Consider the following 16,472-nt stretch of genomic DNA (forward strand, 5'->3'; position numbering starts at 1 on the left):
AAGCTCTTCATGGACTGATATTCTCCCAACCTCTGACCGATATCAGTTTCTCTCCTCAGTTGGTCATTCTGCCTCGACCTCTTCTGTGTCCTCTTGCATTTCTGCTGCTTCATCCGTATATCAAGGAAGGCAACTATGCAGCCAGTGATCATGTGGGTGCAAGAAGCTTTGGTGGTGCAATAATACTGCCCATGATGGATCCAATCTGAATATACAGCCAGGCCACTTTAAGGACCTAGCCAGAGATTATTCTGGCTGGTGCTTGATCTGCAAGGAGGACATGTCCCTTTGGTATTTGCCATGATGAGGATGATCCCACAGGCCTTTCTTTTAATTATCAACATTTGTGTTGGTTTCTGAAAGAAAATTGTTAGAATAACTAGGGATTATAAGAGATAGTTATACCCAGGTACCATACATCACTATGACGAGTATAATTAGTATAGCATTATTCTGAGGTAAGTCATTCTCCCTGCAAAGCATTCATGAATGTCTGTGCTGGAAGCTGTATGAAAAGGAATCCTGTTGTATTGTCCCATGCTGTGCTTGTGTGGTCTGTCCTGATCCTTGGAAATACATTTCCCTGCTTCCAGTGGCCAGCTCCAGACAGGTAAGTGCTGTAGAAGAGAGGGATGATGGGTAATGATGATGTGGCTTTGTTCCCAATAGCGGATGTTGCAAGGTCCATGGGGGCAAAAGTGGTGATAGCAATTGATGTGGGCAGCCGGGATGAGATGGACCTCACCAACTATGGCGACACTCTGTCTGGCTGGTGGCTGCTGTGGAAGAGATGGAATCCCCTTGTTGAAAAAGTGAAGGTACCGTAAGCTTATGTTAAAATCACAGTGATTTTCAGTAAGCAGAAGGGAACTGTCCCACTGTGTATCCGAGAAACAAGACTGGGAATCAATTGCTCTGTCACCTGCATCTTGTGTTGCAAGATGACATTTGAGGTGTGGGAAAGCTGGGCAAGGTCCCAGCATAAAAGAAAATACAATGTTATGGGAGAATTCAGTTGTTCGAATCTGGGGAGGAACTAGGAGTGGCATTCATATAGCCAATCAATTTTTCCTCTAAGGAGTCCAACTCCAGCTCTCCACACAAGAGCAAATTCTGCTGGGTGCTGAGTGGGGGACTACAGAATTACAAGATTATTATTATTCCATATTTGTATTATGGTGGCACCTAGGAACCCTGGAAATGGACCAGGACCTCATTGTGCTAGGTGCTGTACAAGCACAGAACAAAAATGAATACCTCTTCTCCCAAAATGCTCCTTGAATATAGACAAGAGCAGTTGACCTGGCTTTGATAGAGCTGAAAGAGCCCCTCTCCAATTGGAGTGAATTTGGCACAATTAATCTTGATGCAGTTAGGATTTGGCTGCTTTCCAAGTGAAAGTGAGTGGAGCTTTGTCCACTTCTCTGTGTTTCTTAGCAGCTGAATATAGGGATTTTTGCATTGGGCAGTAGTAATAAATTCTTAGATGTTTGTTTTCATGACAGGCTGCATGAGCTAAGGATTTCCTTCCTGGGTGAAGTCAGATCAGACTGGATTAACGTTTCATTTCTTCCATTTTCCTTCTGGTTCCCTGTGTCCCTGCTGTAATCCTTAGGGTCTCTCTCGTTAGCAGTCCCCTCCTCAAAAAGGCCTGGTCTGAGGACTGGACAGGATTCCTTTTCAGAGCTCAGTACTACTGGACTCCTCCAGTGGGTGTCTGTTGTGAGTGATGCAGGGTGGGGTTGAACATGCTGCTTCCATAGCATACTGGGCTGTTCTCTGTCCCAAGGAACGAGAGGCTATGACAGTGAATCAAACCCAGCTCTTACCTAAAGCGGTGTCTGGCACTAGAAAATCAAGCTGGCTTGTTACTCATCCCCACCCTGAGAGAGCTTAGCACCCCTCCTACATCACCCTATATATCTCCTTCTAGGTACCAGTATTTCCTGGAATTAACGACCAAGTTCGGCTTGAACTGCAGAAACATCATTTGTTAGATGGAAGCTGAGTCTCTGCCATTGATGACAGATTGGCTGGCGGTCAGCAGTGTGCTCCTGGGAGGCTGAGGGATGTGGGATGTGACAACCTCTGCAGATACCCCTGAGTCACTGGAGTGCATTTCTCCCTTTTACCATTGCCAGTTCAGGGCAAGTTGTGCTAATGAAAGTCTTGCAATGCATTTAATGGCTGTCTGGGGCTGATTGGCAGGTGCTGAACATGGCAGAGATCCAGACCCGGCTTGCGTATGTGTGCTGCGTGCGGCAGCTGGAGATGGTCAAGAACAGTGAATATTGCGAGTACATTCGGCCGCCCATCGACAGATATGGCACCCTTGACTTTGGGAAGTTTGATGAAATCTGTGTAAGTGAATCTGGAGGGTGTAGGGGGCTCCGATGTAGCTACTTCTGTGCAGCAACAGAGTCCTGTGAACACCGCAGCAATACAAACCTAGTGCTAGGGGCAAGTTCTAGGCTCTCTTTCTTGAGGAAGCTGTTCTCAAGTGTTCGATTTCTTACTTCTTAGCTCTCTGTAGGCTATGTACGTATGAGAGCTGAGCAAAGAAGTCACACTGAATAATACCATGGAAAGACATGGTGTATGGTGAGGGGCTCAGGATAAGAACCTGAATAGAATCATTCACCCTGTTCATGTCATGTCCCTGAGCAGACTGCAACTCCTCTCCTTTTTTTTGCCAGTAACTTTACTCTGGGGGTCAGGCATGGACTGTTCGCTGTAGGTATTTGAGATCAGAGTTGTTTTGTTTAGTTATAAGTGGCACATAAGTCACATGGCATTGTTTCTTTTCCCTGATTGGGTGAGAATAGCTCATAAAGTCAGGGGGAGGGTTTGAATAAGCCGGAAGGGCTGTGAATTGTCCAAGCAAAGGGAGCAGAATAGTAGAATGTCTGTGGCACAGTTAACATTCCGATGCTTCTATTACTATTATGGACCATCTGCACTTCCTTTGCACCTGATATAGGATCAGCAGAACACCACCAGTGTCCGTGGAAGGACTGTTAATGAAGGGATAGTATCAGGTTCACAGGTCTTCGGGGTTCAGGTTTGTCTGTCTGTGTATGTCATAAATCAGCATGCAAAGTACTGACACCAGATGTGCAACTGATGTTTTTCAGAGAAAAATAATTCAGCAATTTAAAAAGAATAGAATAAGGTTTCTTTCCTTTCCAGTGGACTGTTGTTTAGTAGCTTATGCTCATTGTCACTGTTGTAGAGCTATACTATTGTTCTCCACCTGCTGCTGGCTAACGGAATAGATGTTTGCTTACATGCGTGTTCACCCTCATCCATTCCCTTAGTTCATAACAAGTAGTTATTCGTTCCACTGCCCTAGTTGTGTTGGGAAGGATGGAAGCTTAGAGCTGAGCGTCGTCAGCAAACTGGATTCCTACGTGTGCGACACGTTTCCTCAGTAACTCTCCTAACACCCTCTCACACATTCCACAAGAGACATGAAATCAGCCCTGCAGAGCTCCACGTGAGAGTCCTCTGGGCAGAAGACCAATTGCCCCGGACCATTCTTTCCGACCTCCCAGAGGGGTCTGAACACTCAGCAGCACCCTGTGTCTTCAGCTGTCCCAATCACACCTCATGGCCTGTGGTGTCAGCATGGACCCTTCTTTCTTGTTCATTGCTAGGAGAAAATCCTCACCCTGTGCAACCAGTGCAGTTCCTGCTCAAACACGTGACTGACCAGAATGTAGGAAATCTGAGGAGAGTTGAACTTCCCACACCATCTCCTGGATGGGTTGCGAGCTGTTGAGACTGTCAGTGTCAAGTGATGCTTTATTAACCAGGGGCTGCATGATAGCTTTTTCAGTCAGGCATCCTGCTACCTATGGGAGCACTTACATGAGAGGAAAGTGATCAGGAACAGTCAGCATGGATTCACCAAGGGAAGGTCATGCCTGACTAATCTAATCAACTTCTATGATGAGATTACTGATTCTGTGGATGAAGGGAAAGCAGTGGATGTATTGTTTCTTGACTTTAGCAAAGCTTTTGGCATGGTCTCCCACAGTATTCTTGTCAGCAAGTTAAAGAAGTACGGGCTGGATGAATGCACTATAAGGTGGGTAGAAAGTTGGTGGGTAGAAAGTTGTCAGGCTCAACGGGTAGTGATCAATGGCTCCATGTCTAGTTGGCAGCCGGTGTCAAGTGGAGTGCCCCAGGGGTTGGTCCTGGGGCCGGTTTTGTTCAGTATCTTCATAAATGATCTGGAGGATGGTGTGGATTGCACTCTCAGCAAATTTGCGGATGATACTAAACTGGGAGGAGTGGTAGATACGCTGGAGGGCAGGGATAGGATACAGAGGGACCTAGACAAATTGGAGGATTGGGCCAAAAGAAATCTGATGAGGTTCAATAAGGATAAGTGCAGGGTCCTGCACTTAGGACGGAAGAACCTAATGCACAGCTACAGACTAGGGACCGAATGGCTAGGCAGCAGTTCTGCGGAAAAGGACCTAGGGGTGACAGTGGACGAGAAGCTGGTTATGAGTCAGCAGTGTGCCCTTGCTGCCAAGAAGGCCAATGGCATTTTGGGATGTATAAGTAGGGGGCATAGCGAGCATATCGAGGGACGTGATCGTCCCCCTCTATTCGACATTGGTGAGGCCTCATCTGGAGTACTGTGTCCAGTTTTGGGCCCCACACTACAAGAAGGATGTGGATAAATTGGAAAGAGTCCAGCGAAGGGCAACAAAAATGATTAGGGGTCTGGAACACATGACTTCTGAGGAGAGGCTGAGGGAACTGGGATTGTTTAGTCTGCAGAAGAGAAGAATGAGGGGGGATGTGATAGCTTCTTTCAACTACCTGAGAGGTAGTTCCAGAGAGGATGGTTCTAGACTATTCTCAGTGGTAGAAGAGGACAGAACAAGGAGTAATGGTCTCAAGTTGCAGTGGGGGAGGTTTAGGTTGGATATTAGGAAAAACTTTTTCACTAGGAGGGTGATGAAACACTGGAATGCGTTGCCTAGGGAGGTGGTGGAATCTCCTTCCTTAGAAGTTTTTAAGGTCGGGCTTGACAAACCCCTGGCTGGGATGATTTAATTGGGTATGGGTCCTGCTTTTGAGCAGGGGGTTGGACTAGATGACCTCCTGAGGTCCCTTCCAACCCTGATATTCTATGATTCTATGGGCAGATTCTGATAATCTCCACCAGCAACGGACCCAACACTTGCCCTGGTGCTTCACCATTCAGGATGGGCATGGATCCAACTCACAAACTGTGGATCAGGGGGGTGGGGAAGGGATTCCAGCCCCTCCAGAGCCTCAGTGAATGAGACTGGCCGACACTAAAAGATGAACAAGCATTGACCCCTCAAACCATTGTTCTCTGTCTGTGGAAGCAGATAGTTCAGGGCCAAGTGAGTGATTTGAAGCCACAAAGTAACTTTATATTCTTTGCAACAAGAGAAGCTTGACAGTAGATGATTGGGGGCCATGCAGATATACCAAGCAGTCATCCTGCTTTAACAGATCTGATGGAGACACATTTCTTGACTTCCTCCACTGGCATACCAGCCAAACACCCTATGACTTCACCTGTCGCAGGGTCTCTGTAAACCATGGTGACCCGAGTGGGCATTCATGGGCTACTGTGTCAAAGGTTTTTATTTACCTATTTATTTAGATTTATACCAAAATAAAAAAGGGGTATCTATCCAACACTCCAGACACCTCTGCCAAACAAATATGAAGTGAGCTGTAGCTCACAAAAGCTTATGCTCAAATAAATTTGTTAGTCTCTAAAGTGCCACAAGTCCTCCTTTTCTTTTGCGAATACAGACTAACACGCCTGCTGCTCTGAAACCAATTAAATTTAACAGTCACTGAGCATACAATTCCCTGCTGATTCCCCTCAAAAACCCACCTGTGCAGCACCCCATGCATCTAGAAAGCCCTTGCCATATGTCCTGAAGGTCACCTGATCCAGGCTATTTGGGGCCATTCTAAACAAACACAGAATATAGGTCATGTTGATAGGCTGGGGAAGCAATGACTTTGAACAAGAGTTGGGGGTCATGGTGGATAATCAGCCAAACATGAGCTCCCAGTGTGACGCTGTGTCCAAAAGGACTAATGGGATTTTTGGGTGCATAAACGGGGGAATCTTGAGCAGGAGTAGAGAAATTATTTTATCTCTATATTTTGCACTGGTGTGACTGCTGCTGGAATACTGTGACTAGTTCTGGTGTCCACAGTGAGAGGGTTCAGAGAGTAGCCACGTGAATGATTAAAGGATTAGACTCAAGGAGCTCAATCTATTTACCTTAGCAAAAAGAAGGTTAAGGCGTGACTTGGTTACAGTCTACAGGTACCTATTTGGGGAGCAAAAATTTGATAATTGGCTCTTCAGCCTAGTAGAGAAAGGTCTTAACGTGATAGTATGGCTAGAAGTTGAAGCTAGACAAATTCAGAGAGGAAATAACCTGTAAATTTTTGACAGTATGGGTTTTCAATCACTGGAACCATTACCAAGAGTCATGGTGGATTCTCCATCACTGACAAGTCAAGATTAGATGTTTTTCTAAAATATCTGCTCTAGGAATTATCATGGAGCAGTTCTCTCGTCTGTCCTATACAAGAGATCAGACCAAATGATCACAATGGTCCCTTCTGGCCTTGGAATCTATGAAACCATTGACAGAATGCTCTGAAGGCTGAACAGTATTTTCCCTCTGGCCTGTTGGTGATCTCCCAGGCTCCATTCACCTCCAAGGACAGCCCTCTAAACAGGCCTTTCTTCCCCGTCAAGATGTGTCCTGATCCTAGACCACAAGAGTCAGTGGTCTGTCCGGGAGTTCCACTCCCCCGCGACCTCCAGTGCCATTCCAGACACAAGATCCAGAGTGTGACCTACAAAGCTAGGAACCACTTGGGGCAGATTATGGTCACTATGAAACCTTGAGCTGTTCCTGACACTTATTCTGTCTGTCAGTGATAGACCTGGGAATAGAACCCTGGAGTCCTAACAACCACTGCTGTAAGCACTAGAATTCAATTCTTCCCAGAGCCTTTTCTGCTGCTTTGTAGGAAAAAGAATAAGGGCATATCTTCACTAGCAACGTTGAAGCATTGCTGCGACAGCACTTTAACGTGGCTGTGTAGTCGCAGCACCAGGGCTGGGAGAGTAAAAAAAACACCCCCACGAGGAAAGTAGCTACCAGCGCTGGTTTTTTCACACTCCTAAGCGAGAAAGTTGCAGTGCTGTAAAGTGGCAGTGTAGACAAGGCCTAAGACTGGAGTTATTTTTAATTGTTTTCATGCTGACAATATGGGTGCCAAGTTGTCATTCCCAGTGCAAATTAGAGTTCTAAAGGGCTGGAAAATGGAGTATATGCATTCAAACTCCCCCAGGCACTTGAGCAGTAGTTACTTATATCACCTCTAACAGAACCTGAAATTTGCATGTAAAAGCAAGAGCCCCTACGTGCTGGTTGGCTTGTGTGTATTCATGATTCACATGTACAGGTCATTTGGCAGCAGTGCCGATAGTAATTCCTGTGTCAGACCTGGCCCAGCAGGGAGGAGGCCCATATTAATTAGCTTTGCTGTTGTCTTTTCCCATACAGAGATTTGTACAAGAAGGCCTTGGGATACAAATAAATCCTTTGCTCATGTTTCATTGGTGTCTCCTTATATGCAGCACTGTCTGATGTGCAGTACTGCACAAAGCTGTCTCCAGAAAGATGATTGTAAGAAGTGGCATCTTCCATTAACGTACATTAGAGCCAAAGGTCATGTGAGCTTTCTGATGTAAAATAGCACCTTGCTCCAGTTAATGGCTCCCATTTCATAGGCTGAAAGTTCGGAGTAACTCTGAGCTGAAGCGGTAGATACTGCATTCTAAATCCCAGGCCCAGAGCGTGGCGCTGTGCTTAGCACTCTGGTTTTAGAGCAGGTGGCGTGGAGCATGGTGTTTGTCCAGTTGATGATGATGATGATGAGTGTTTATTTCTGATTGTCTCTTTCCAGGAAGTGGGATATCAGCATGGGAAGACAGTATTTAATGTCTGGGGCAGGAGCGGAGTCCTTGACAAGATGTTAAAAGACAGGCAGGAGATCTGCAAATCCAAAACATCAGGTGTAAGTGTTCAGTTTAAAAGTACTCTTCTCATTACATGATGCCACCCAGCAGCCAGCACACAGCTGAGCAGAGCTCTCTGACCAAGGCATTGCTGTATAATGTGTTAAAGGCGATTAAAGCGGGAAGGGTTTCTCATGGACCCTTACTGGGAATATAGGCACATTCATTAAAAATGCATTGCAGTAAAGTTAGTTATTCTCTAATTTTTAGCATCGGGAGTTATTTTTATCATGTTCATGCAATACTCAGTGCCCAGGCATCCCTCCTGCTCGCTGATGATGGTTTGCTAGGCCTGGGACTCTTCTCTGATCAGCTGCATAGTACTCAGCACCAGGCAGCTGAGAAGGCACTGTTGGCATGTTAAAAATCTCACTGTCTGTCATATCCACTGCTCGGTAGTCATGAATGTAGCATTAAGTGGCTTTCAACCACTGTCAGAAATCTTGCATTATGCCCTTACTGTGTTCAGTCCAGTACCAAAATGCCTGCACAGCGTATTTCAGGAAAGGAATTTCATACAGCAGCCGTCCAAGACCCTGTGAAGGCTTGAGACATTGCCATCGGTGGTAGTTAAAGGACAAGTTTTACTTGTACCACCTTCTCTACTCATGCTATCTGCTTCAGCACATCTGAGTAGCCAATGTTTAGGTTGCAGAATTGAGCTGGTCCTGACAAACCTAAGGGTTACTTAGTGTGGCTGAGTCGTTATAACCATACTGAGATTTCCACGTAGAGCAGGAGACAGGACTTTTTATGGCTCATTGGGGAAGGGAATCCCTGTGCTTCAAGACAGGACTTTCTTTTCTTTCTGAGCTTTCTCTCCCCCTCCACCCCCCCCATGCTATAAAAACTCCAGGGCCCAGCAGGCATAGGGGGGCCTCAGGGAAGGGACCTTGGGCATAGGCATAGTTTGACTTCTATTTGGGGGGAGGGCAAGGGCCAGCAGGGCTCGAGCCAGCTCCACATGGTGGGGTTCAGGGAGGGAGCCCCACCTTCACCCCCTGACTCACCTCAGCAGGCCACCCATCTGTCTGAGTTGTGGGAGGGACCGCAACCAAAAATTATAAGTCAAAGGTGGGGGACTCAGCTCAAAAAGTTTGAAAATAGCTCAGGGTGCAGAGAGGGAGTAGCTAGGGACTGTGTGCAGGCAAGGGAGTATCTCAGGATGCAGGGAGAGGGTAGTTCAGGGTGGAGGGAGGGGTAACTAGGGGCTGTATATGGGCAGGGGGTTAGCTCAAGGTGCAGGGAGGGAGTAGCTAGGGTCTGTGTGCAGGCAGGGGGGTTGCTAAGAGCCCTGAGGTTACAAAAATGATGGATTGATGGGAATGGCTAACAGCTGATTGGACACATGCCTGCATTTTTGGTTCCTTAGTGAGGACTACCTGCTTGGGGTGTATGCTCCAGGGTTCTTTGGTTCTGCCTTATCAAGGTCCAGTGTTCAAAGGGGTTAGCAAGGATTTCAGTGTAGCTCACCACAATGCTAAAACTTCTGAAATTAAATCAAGAAAACCAAAGCTGGGTTTGACATCTAACTTCTCTTTTAGCAGCCTCTTCTGTGTCTGAAGGAACTGGTTTGCTGCTATAGGTTCCAGGGTCCTTTTTAATCACCTGCTTTTTGAAAGTTCTTTGCTAACTTCGAGCAATATTTTACTTTCCTATTAGGCCTTTCTTTAACAGAGGTACCAGTGCTGTGTATGTGTGTCTATCTTCAGCCACCTCTGGGCTGGAACACAGCAGCTGTTTAACAGCATATAGCAACACTACACAACGGAAGAAAACAAGGTACAAAATCCAGAGCGCAGAATGTCTGGCAGTAATACCCCAATTTGGGGTGCGGCCAAGATACCAGATACAAGATACCTCTACTCTGGAGAGAAATACTGTGTGTGCTATGGGGTCTTTAAGGACAGCAGGCGTTCCTCAGTTTCACAGCTCATTGGAACCTCAGCACTATGCCCCCGAATACCAGGTTTGGAGGGAAGAGTGCTACAACAATCCAGTTGTACAATAGTGTGCAGACAGCGGGATGAGAAAATAAATCTCTCATTCTTATTGCTGGCCCAAACTAAAATCCACTCCTTATCCACATGTTCTGGGGAGGCAGCACAAGATACAAAGGGTCCTGTGCCTGGGGATAGCAGGAGCAAACCAAGGGCCCAATCCAGCAAAGTGCTGCGTGCCTTCAACTCCCTTGTACCCCAGGGTTGGACTTTCCTCCTCCCTATTTCCAGCATTTCAAGGTTGAATTTATACTATGAACGGTACCCAGATCTCTAGGATTCTCCTCAATACACCCTTACTCTCGCACTATCTCTCTTAAGGCTGAAATGCTGACAACAGAAACAAGTGAAGCCTGATAGAAACAGAGTTCACTTGACCAGCTCCACTTATCCCCATAGCAGAGAACAATCCAATATTTCCCACTGGCTCTCTTCAGGGATCCCATCTACGTGAAGATTGTGGCCTTGATGAAAGATTAATACAGTGTAGCAGACTCTTTAGTTGTATCTTCATTCCTTTACTAATGGGTGTATCAAGCAGAGAATATTTTTTTCGCTCCTGGATTTAAAAACCCAGGATTTTTCAGAAGATATCTAATAAGTAAGAGACAGCCCCTCCCCCATGTAACTGAGACAGGAACATGTTTTTTGTGGATGATGTTTAAGTGTTTTCTCTCTCTTCTTTACATTGTTCCTTTTGGGGAAGAATTAAGCCAGGACGGGGAAGCACTGAAACGATCCTGGAGGGGATGGCATGCCAGCCTCCTAGAATGTGTGCCCGGGCTCCAGGGCACAATGCCTGTGCAAGCACCCCTCCAGTTGGGTTATGCACGGAAGCTTCCACGTGGTATAAACTAGCAGATGCCCCTGAGGGAAGCGCTTACGGTTCTGATAGTGTCCTTGTGATTCCTGGCATCCTTCAAGTCTTTGTCCTTTCCTTGTGCCCATGCCAACTTATGCTAGTTTCCCTGCAGCATCTTTTGGGATAGGCCCTGCATGGTTTTTATCTATGACTCAAGCTGTTCTCTCTGTTCCTACTCAGTCTCCTGTGAGGTCAGTTCTGGTTCCATTTATCTCAGGAGTACCCAGCAGCACGTGTCCTCATCAACACTTGCCACAAACGAGTGCAGGTGGTCTTTATTAATTGCATTTTTGTTTGAGGAAAGGAGAGAGGACTCCCCAAACACAACAGAGTACCCGCCGCTGGGAAAGAGCTGTGGATTCAACAGCACAACTGCAATGTCCTCATCTCTTTCACAGCTGGAAGCATCTGTGTGTCCTTCACTCAGTGTCCCACATCAGGAATCCACAGCGTGTCTGTGTTCCTCTCCTGTTCTGGGAAGTGATTCTCTGGAAGAGCCATACCTCCATCCTGTCAAAGGCTTCCCACTAGGGTCCCTGACTTCTTGTGCCCAAAACCAGGACTGAATGACTCGTCCTTCTCTTCAGCTGTGCAACTTCCTTTTGAGCCCTCTTCCCTTCTTCTACACTGAAACCTGCCTCTTGAGTCCCTGATGTTTCATTTCACTTAATTTCTTAATTCCTACCTGTCCAGAATTCCATCTGTCCATTGTGTCCCCAATTGCCCTGGGGAGCTGTTAGTTCAGGATCCTCACTGTGCCTTAGTCATACCAGTATTACATACTATCTGAGTTAGAAATTCAGTGTCCAGAGAGATCCATCTGTCACAGCCCTCTTGGGAGAGGGGTGACTCAGAGGACTCTCCAGAAGGGCAAAGCCATGGAGTTATGGAACCCCATCAAAAATGTCATAGCACTTACACTGCTAAAAATGTCATAGCCTCTCAATGGTATCCATTTGAGGGGATGGAGAAGCACCGTGTTGGCCTGCAACACGTCTGCAGAGTGTGTATTCATTGCTTTTACCTTTTCTGCATGACATGCATTTTTGAAAAGGAGATAGTGAATTTTCTGTTAGTTAATAGAAATTAAATGTAGGAAATCACCTCCTAAACCTTTTGTCCACATACATATTACACACACAGTTTGCTAAAAGAACATTTATTAAGATTGCGAAGTCAGGAAATGCCAAAATTAAAGTTGCCTAAGTCAGCCACCTTGTGCATATACATTAGGTTACAGTCTTTAAATTACATTGTCACATAGCGTTTTTTCCACAGGATCCCTGCCTCATTCAGTGCACAGGGTAGGCCTGCTCTGGGCGTGAATCAGGGTTGTCGTTAGTAAGGGAGGCTGTTTTTTTCAAGGACTGCTGTGCTTCATTTCTTGGAGAAATTGGCAGTTGTATAATGAGTAAGGCAGGGACTGCAGGCAGAAAGAGGAGAGTCTCATGGCTGAAGCAGGTGAATGCTGCCCTAGAGAATTGCATTCTATCCCTGCCTGTGCCACGGAGTTTCCATGTGAGTTCCCATGTAGTGCTGGGCAAGTCACTTAAACCAAACTGTTCCCAGGTGCTTTGAACATAAAAAGTGCTATATATAATGCTGAGTACTCCGAAAAATCCAGTCCTGTGTCTCAAACTGGGCACCAAAAATAGTGGAAACTTTTGACTTTGAATTTTCTGTGCTTCAGTCCCCCATCTGTAAATCTCCTGCCTGCACTTCATAGGGGTTGTGAAGAGAAATTATTGTTTGTGAAGAGCTCAGTATAGTGATGAGCACCATAGAAAAACCCTTAAGGAAGTTAACAACTCTGTCTTCAGAGTGGCGTTTGAATAATGCTCAATAAGTAAGACCTAGGGCTACACCAGACTATACCATGTGATAGTACTGAGCATGCTACTGTGGGGGGCAGAAACTTGGCGGATGACAGTGGCTAGCAAAAAGAGACTGGAGTCTGTCCATCACAGGTGGCTGAGGAAGATACATAGGGTTACTGGAAAGACAAAATGTAACACACGTGAGAGTAAACGAGCTGACAGAGCAGGATGTGTTAGGAAATACCACCAAAGGAAGACTGGTTGGGATATGTCCTCCATCTAGTGAACACGCGAAGCAAGCCCAGAACTGGTTACCTGAGGGAGAAAAGAGAAAGCGAGGAAGGCCAAGGAAGAACTGGCAGAAGACGGTGACAGAGGATACTGACTGCACTGGCATCACCTAGCAACACATACCACAATTAGTGAGTAACCATGATCAATGGAAGAACTGTACTGACCCATGTGTCAGAGGCATAGGAGGAACTGAGGTCTAAAGTGGACAGAAAAAGTGAAGAGCCACCATAACAAAGAGGTATTAAAAAGACTTAGACGAGTCTGGGTGGCAGTAAGACCTAGTCATGGACAAAGGGACCCCAGGTGAGCAGTAAATGATAGTTCTCATTTCTGTCTTATGGCTGTTGGATGATTTGTGTAAATTGAGTCAATGTTCACAGCCTACTTTCCATGTGTTCAGGCTACATAAACCACCATGGCAGTGAGCACTAATTGGTCTCCTTGTTGTCTTGTCACAGCAGAAGCCAAGGATCGAAGGGGATTGCAGACTACATTGCTGTCTGCACTCTGTAGGTGGGTCCCTCCGTGGGCAGGGGCAGGATGGGAACAGATTGAGCTACACATGGACAGTGAAAACGAAACAAAATATTGAATAGCTGTTTAAGTGAGACTCATCATCCTGTGAACTAAATGGGGCAGGGTGCAGTGGGAAAATAGTATGTGCTTGTGTAATTTAAAAACTGTCATAATGTATACACAGAAGGGGGCCAAATTAAGGGTGCACAGACAGCCTTAATTCTGATATTTTCTAGCTTTTGAGCTCTTGACTTTGCAGCCTTCATGTCCTTTTTTGTGTATAATTTCCTAGGGGTTTTAAAAATCAAACTGAAAACCAGAAATTTCACTGTGTGTCATCGTTGACACCCACATGGTTCCTCGGCAGATCTAGAACATTTAGATCCACTGCATGGATCTCTGCCACTTGAGCTAATGGAGTACCTGTTAGCAGTCATAGGTTGTTATACTCTATGTGAACCAGCAATAGAGGGGAATGAGACACAACTTTGCCAGTAGGTTTCTGACAGCAAAGGAAGAGTGAGACTCTGGAATCTTGGGCTCCATTCCAGGCTCTGTAGGGGAATGTGCACTAGTGAGCACAGACTCTTCTGCCTGCTTTCCCCCAAGCTAGACCCCTTCTGCCCCATCACTTCTAATCTATGCCAGTCCTGTCTCTTCCCCAGTCCTGTCTTCCTTGCTTTCCAGTCCCAGTCTCCTTGTCTAACCTGTCCTAGTCTCCTCCTCTGGGCTTACTATCTGAATCACAATCTCCCACTTCCCACACTCACTCACAGTCTCCTTGCACAGCCAGTCCCAGTCTCCTCCTATCCCATCAGCTCCTCATCCAATCTCAGCGTTTCTTCTCCCCAGCCAACAGGCTTCTAGTCTCCATCCCCCTATATTTCTCTCACCAGCTCTCAGTCCTAGTCCTGCCCACCTCAGCTCCCAGTACCAGTCTCCTTACCTTACCAATACCAACCTCCCTTCCTCACCCCAATGGCCTTGTCCAGCCAGTCCTAGTTTTTCTGCACACCACTCGAATTCCAGTCTCACCAGATGGCTTGACCTAATCTACTCCTTTCTCTCTTCCCCATCCAGCTTTTGTCCACTAAAGTTTGGTAAAGTTATGAGCAATGGAAAACAGGATCTTATAATGGGACGTGACAGGCAGCTTTATAAATAGGCTTGTGCTACCCACCCCACCTGTAGCAATGGGGATTGAATTATAGATGTCATAAACAATAAAAAAGCATTCGTAGATTGTCTAGTGCTGCGTCCAGTTCTGCCTCCACACTTGGGCTGTAGTGGAAGGGCAATCTCTTCATTCGGCATAGAGAGCTGTGTCCTCTGAATTCTGAGAGAAGTTAAGCTCAGCAAGATAAAATTCTGATTCCCAGCTTTTAAGACTCCCTGGATACTGATTGGTAGGTGAGGAGATCACATGATCAAGGCCCTGTTTACACTACAAATATAACTGTGCCAGAGAACCTTCTTACAACATAGATATTTCCTGACCTGGTTACAAACATGGTGTGAACATGGTTTTATAACCAGACTTAGCCTTGGTCATACCCTGACATGGCTGCTTTATTTCTAGTGGAGACAGTGTTAATGAACTACTGACCTGGAAGCTGTGGTGATAAAACCCAGTTTTTAGACTCAGAGTGTTTGATTTGTGAGGGGTTTTTTTGTTTTGTTTTTTGTTTTTTATAGTTTTGATTGTTCTAGGGAAATCTTTCTGAAATGATCAGAAGCTCTAACTGAGCAAACCTCATATCCTGGAGGATGTTATTAACCACTTGAATTAGACTTAAACTCTGCCCAGCTCACTGTGTACGTTTTTCACTTCTGAAAACAAGTGATTTTGCAAGGAGTAAAAGAAGCTGCTGATGTTAGCTAAAGCAAAAAGAAAAGGAGTAATTGTGGCAACTTAGAGACTAACCAATTTATTTGAGCATGAGCTTTCGTGAGCTACAGCTCACTTCATCGGATGCATACCGTGGAAACTGCAGCAGACATTATATACACACAGAGATCATGAAACAATACCTCTTCCCACCCCACTGTCCTGCTGGTAATAGCTTATCTAAAGTGATCATCAAGTTGGGCCATTTCCAGCACAAATCCAAGTTTTCTCACCCTCCACCCCCCCACACACAAACTCACTCTTCTGCTGGTAATAGCCCATCCAAAGTGACAACTCTCTTCACAATGTGCATGATAATCAAGGTGGGCCATTTCCTGCACAAATGCAGGTTCTCTCACCCCCCTCCAAAAACCACACACACAAACTCACTATCCTGCTGGTAATAGCTCATCCAAAGTGACCACTCTCCCTACAATGTGCATGATAATCAAAGTGGGCCATTCCCAGCACAAATCCAGGTTTTCTCACCCCCCCACCCCCATACACACACAAACTCACTCTCCTGCTGGTAATAGCTCATCCAAAGTGACCACTCTCCCTACAATGTGCATGGTAATCAAGGTGGGCCATGTCCAGCACAAATCCAGGCTTTCTCACCCCCCCCCCCTTTTTTTTTCCGGGACACACACACACACACACAAACTCACTCTCCTGCTGGCAATAGCTCATCCAAACTGACCACTCTCCAAGTTTAAATCCAAGTTTAACCAGAACATCTGGGGGGGTTAGGAAAAAACAAGGGGAAATAGGCTACCTTGTATAATGACTTAGCCACTTCCAGTCTCTATTTAAGCCTAAACTAATAGTATCCAATTTGCAAATGAATTCCAATTCAGCAGTTTCTCGCTGGAGTCTGGATTTGAAGTTTTTTTGTTTTAAGATAGCGACCTTCATGTCTGTGATTGCGTGACCAGAGAGATTGAAGTGTTCTCCGACTGGTTTATGAATGTTATAATTCTTG

The 16,472-nt window shown here is 45.9% G+C and overlaps 1 protein-coding gene across 2 annotated transcripts in view; it reads left to right on the plus strand.

Moving 5' to 3' along the window:
* Window positions 1–16,472, plus strand: part of PNPLA7 (patatin like domain 7, lysophospholipase) — a 432,325-nt gene that overhangs the window by 391,139 nt on the left and 24,714 nt on the right. For both annotated transcript variants that reach the window (XM_084650336.1, XM_084650337.1), the window contains 3 exons: window positions 670–818; window positions 2,209–2,361; window positions 8,002–8,112. In XM_084650336.1, the coding sequence (XP_084506462.1) occupies window positions 670–818; window positions 2,209–2,361; window positions 8,002–8,112 (413 nt within the window). The remainder of the gene's footprint in view (window positions 1–669; window positions 819–2,208; window positions 2,362–8,001; window positions 8,113–16,472) is intronic.

The sequence above is a fragment of the Lepidochelys olivacea genome, assembly GCF_965140295.1.
Source record: "Lepidochelys olivacea isolate rLepOli2 genome assembly, chromosome: 16".
Taxonomy (NCBI): domain Eukaryota; kingdom Metazoa; phylum Chordata; order Testudines; family Cheloniidae; genus Lepidochelys; species Lepidochelys olivacea.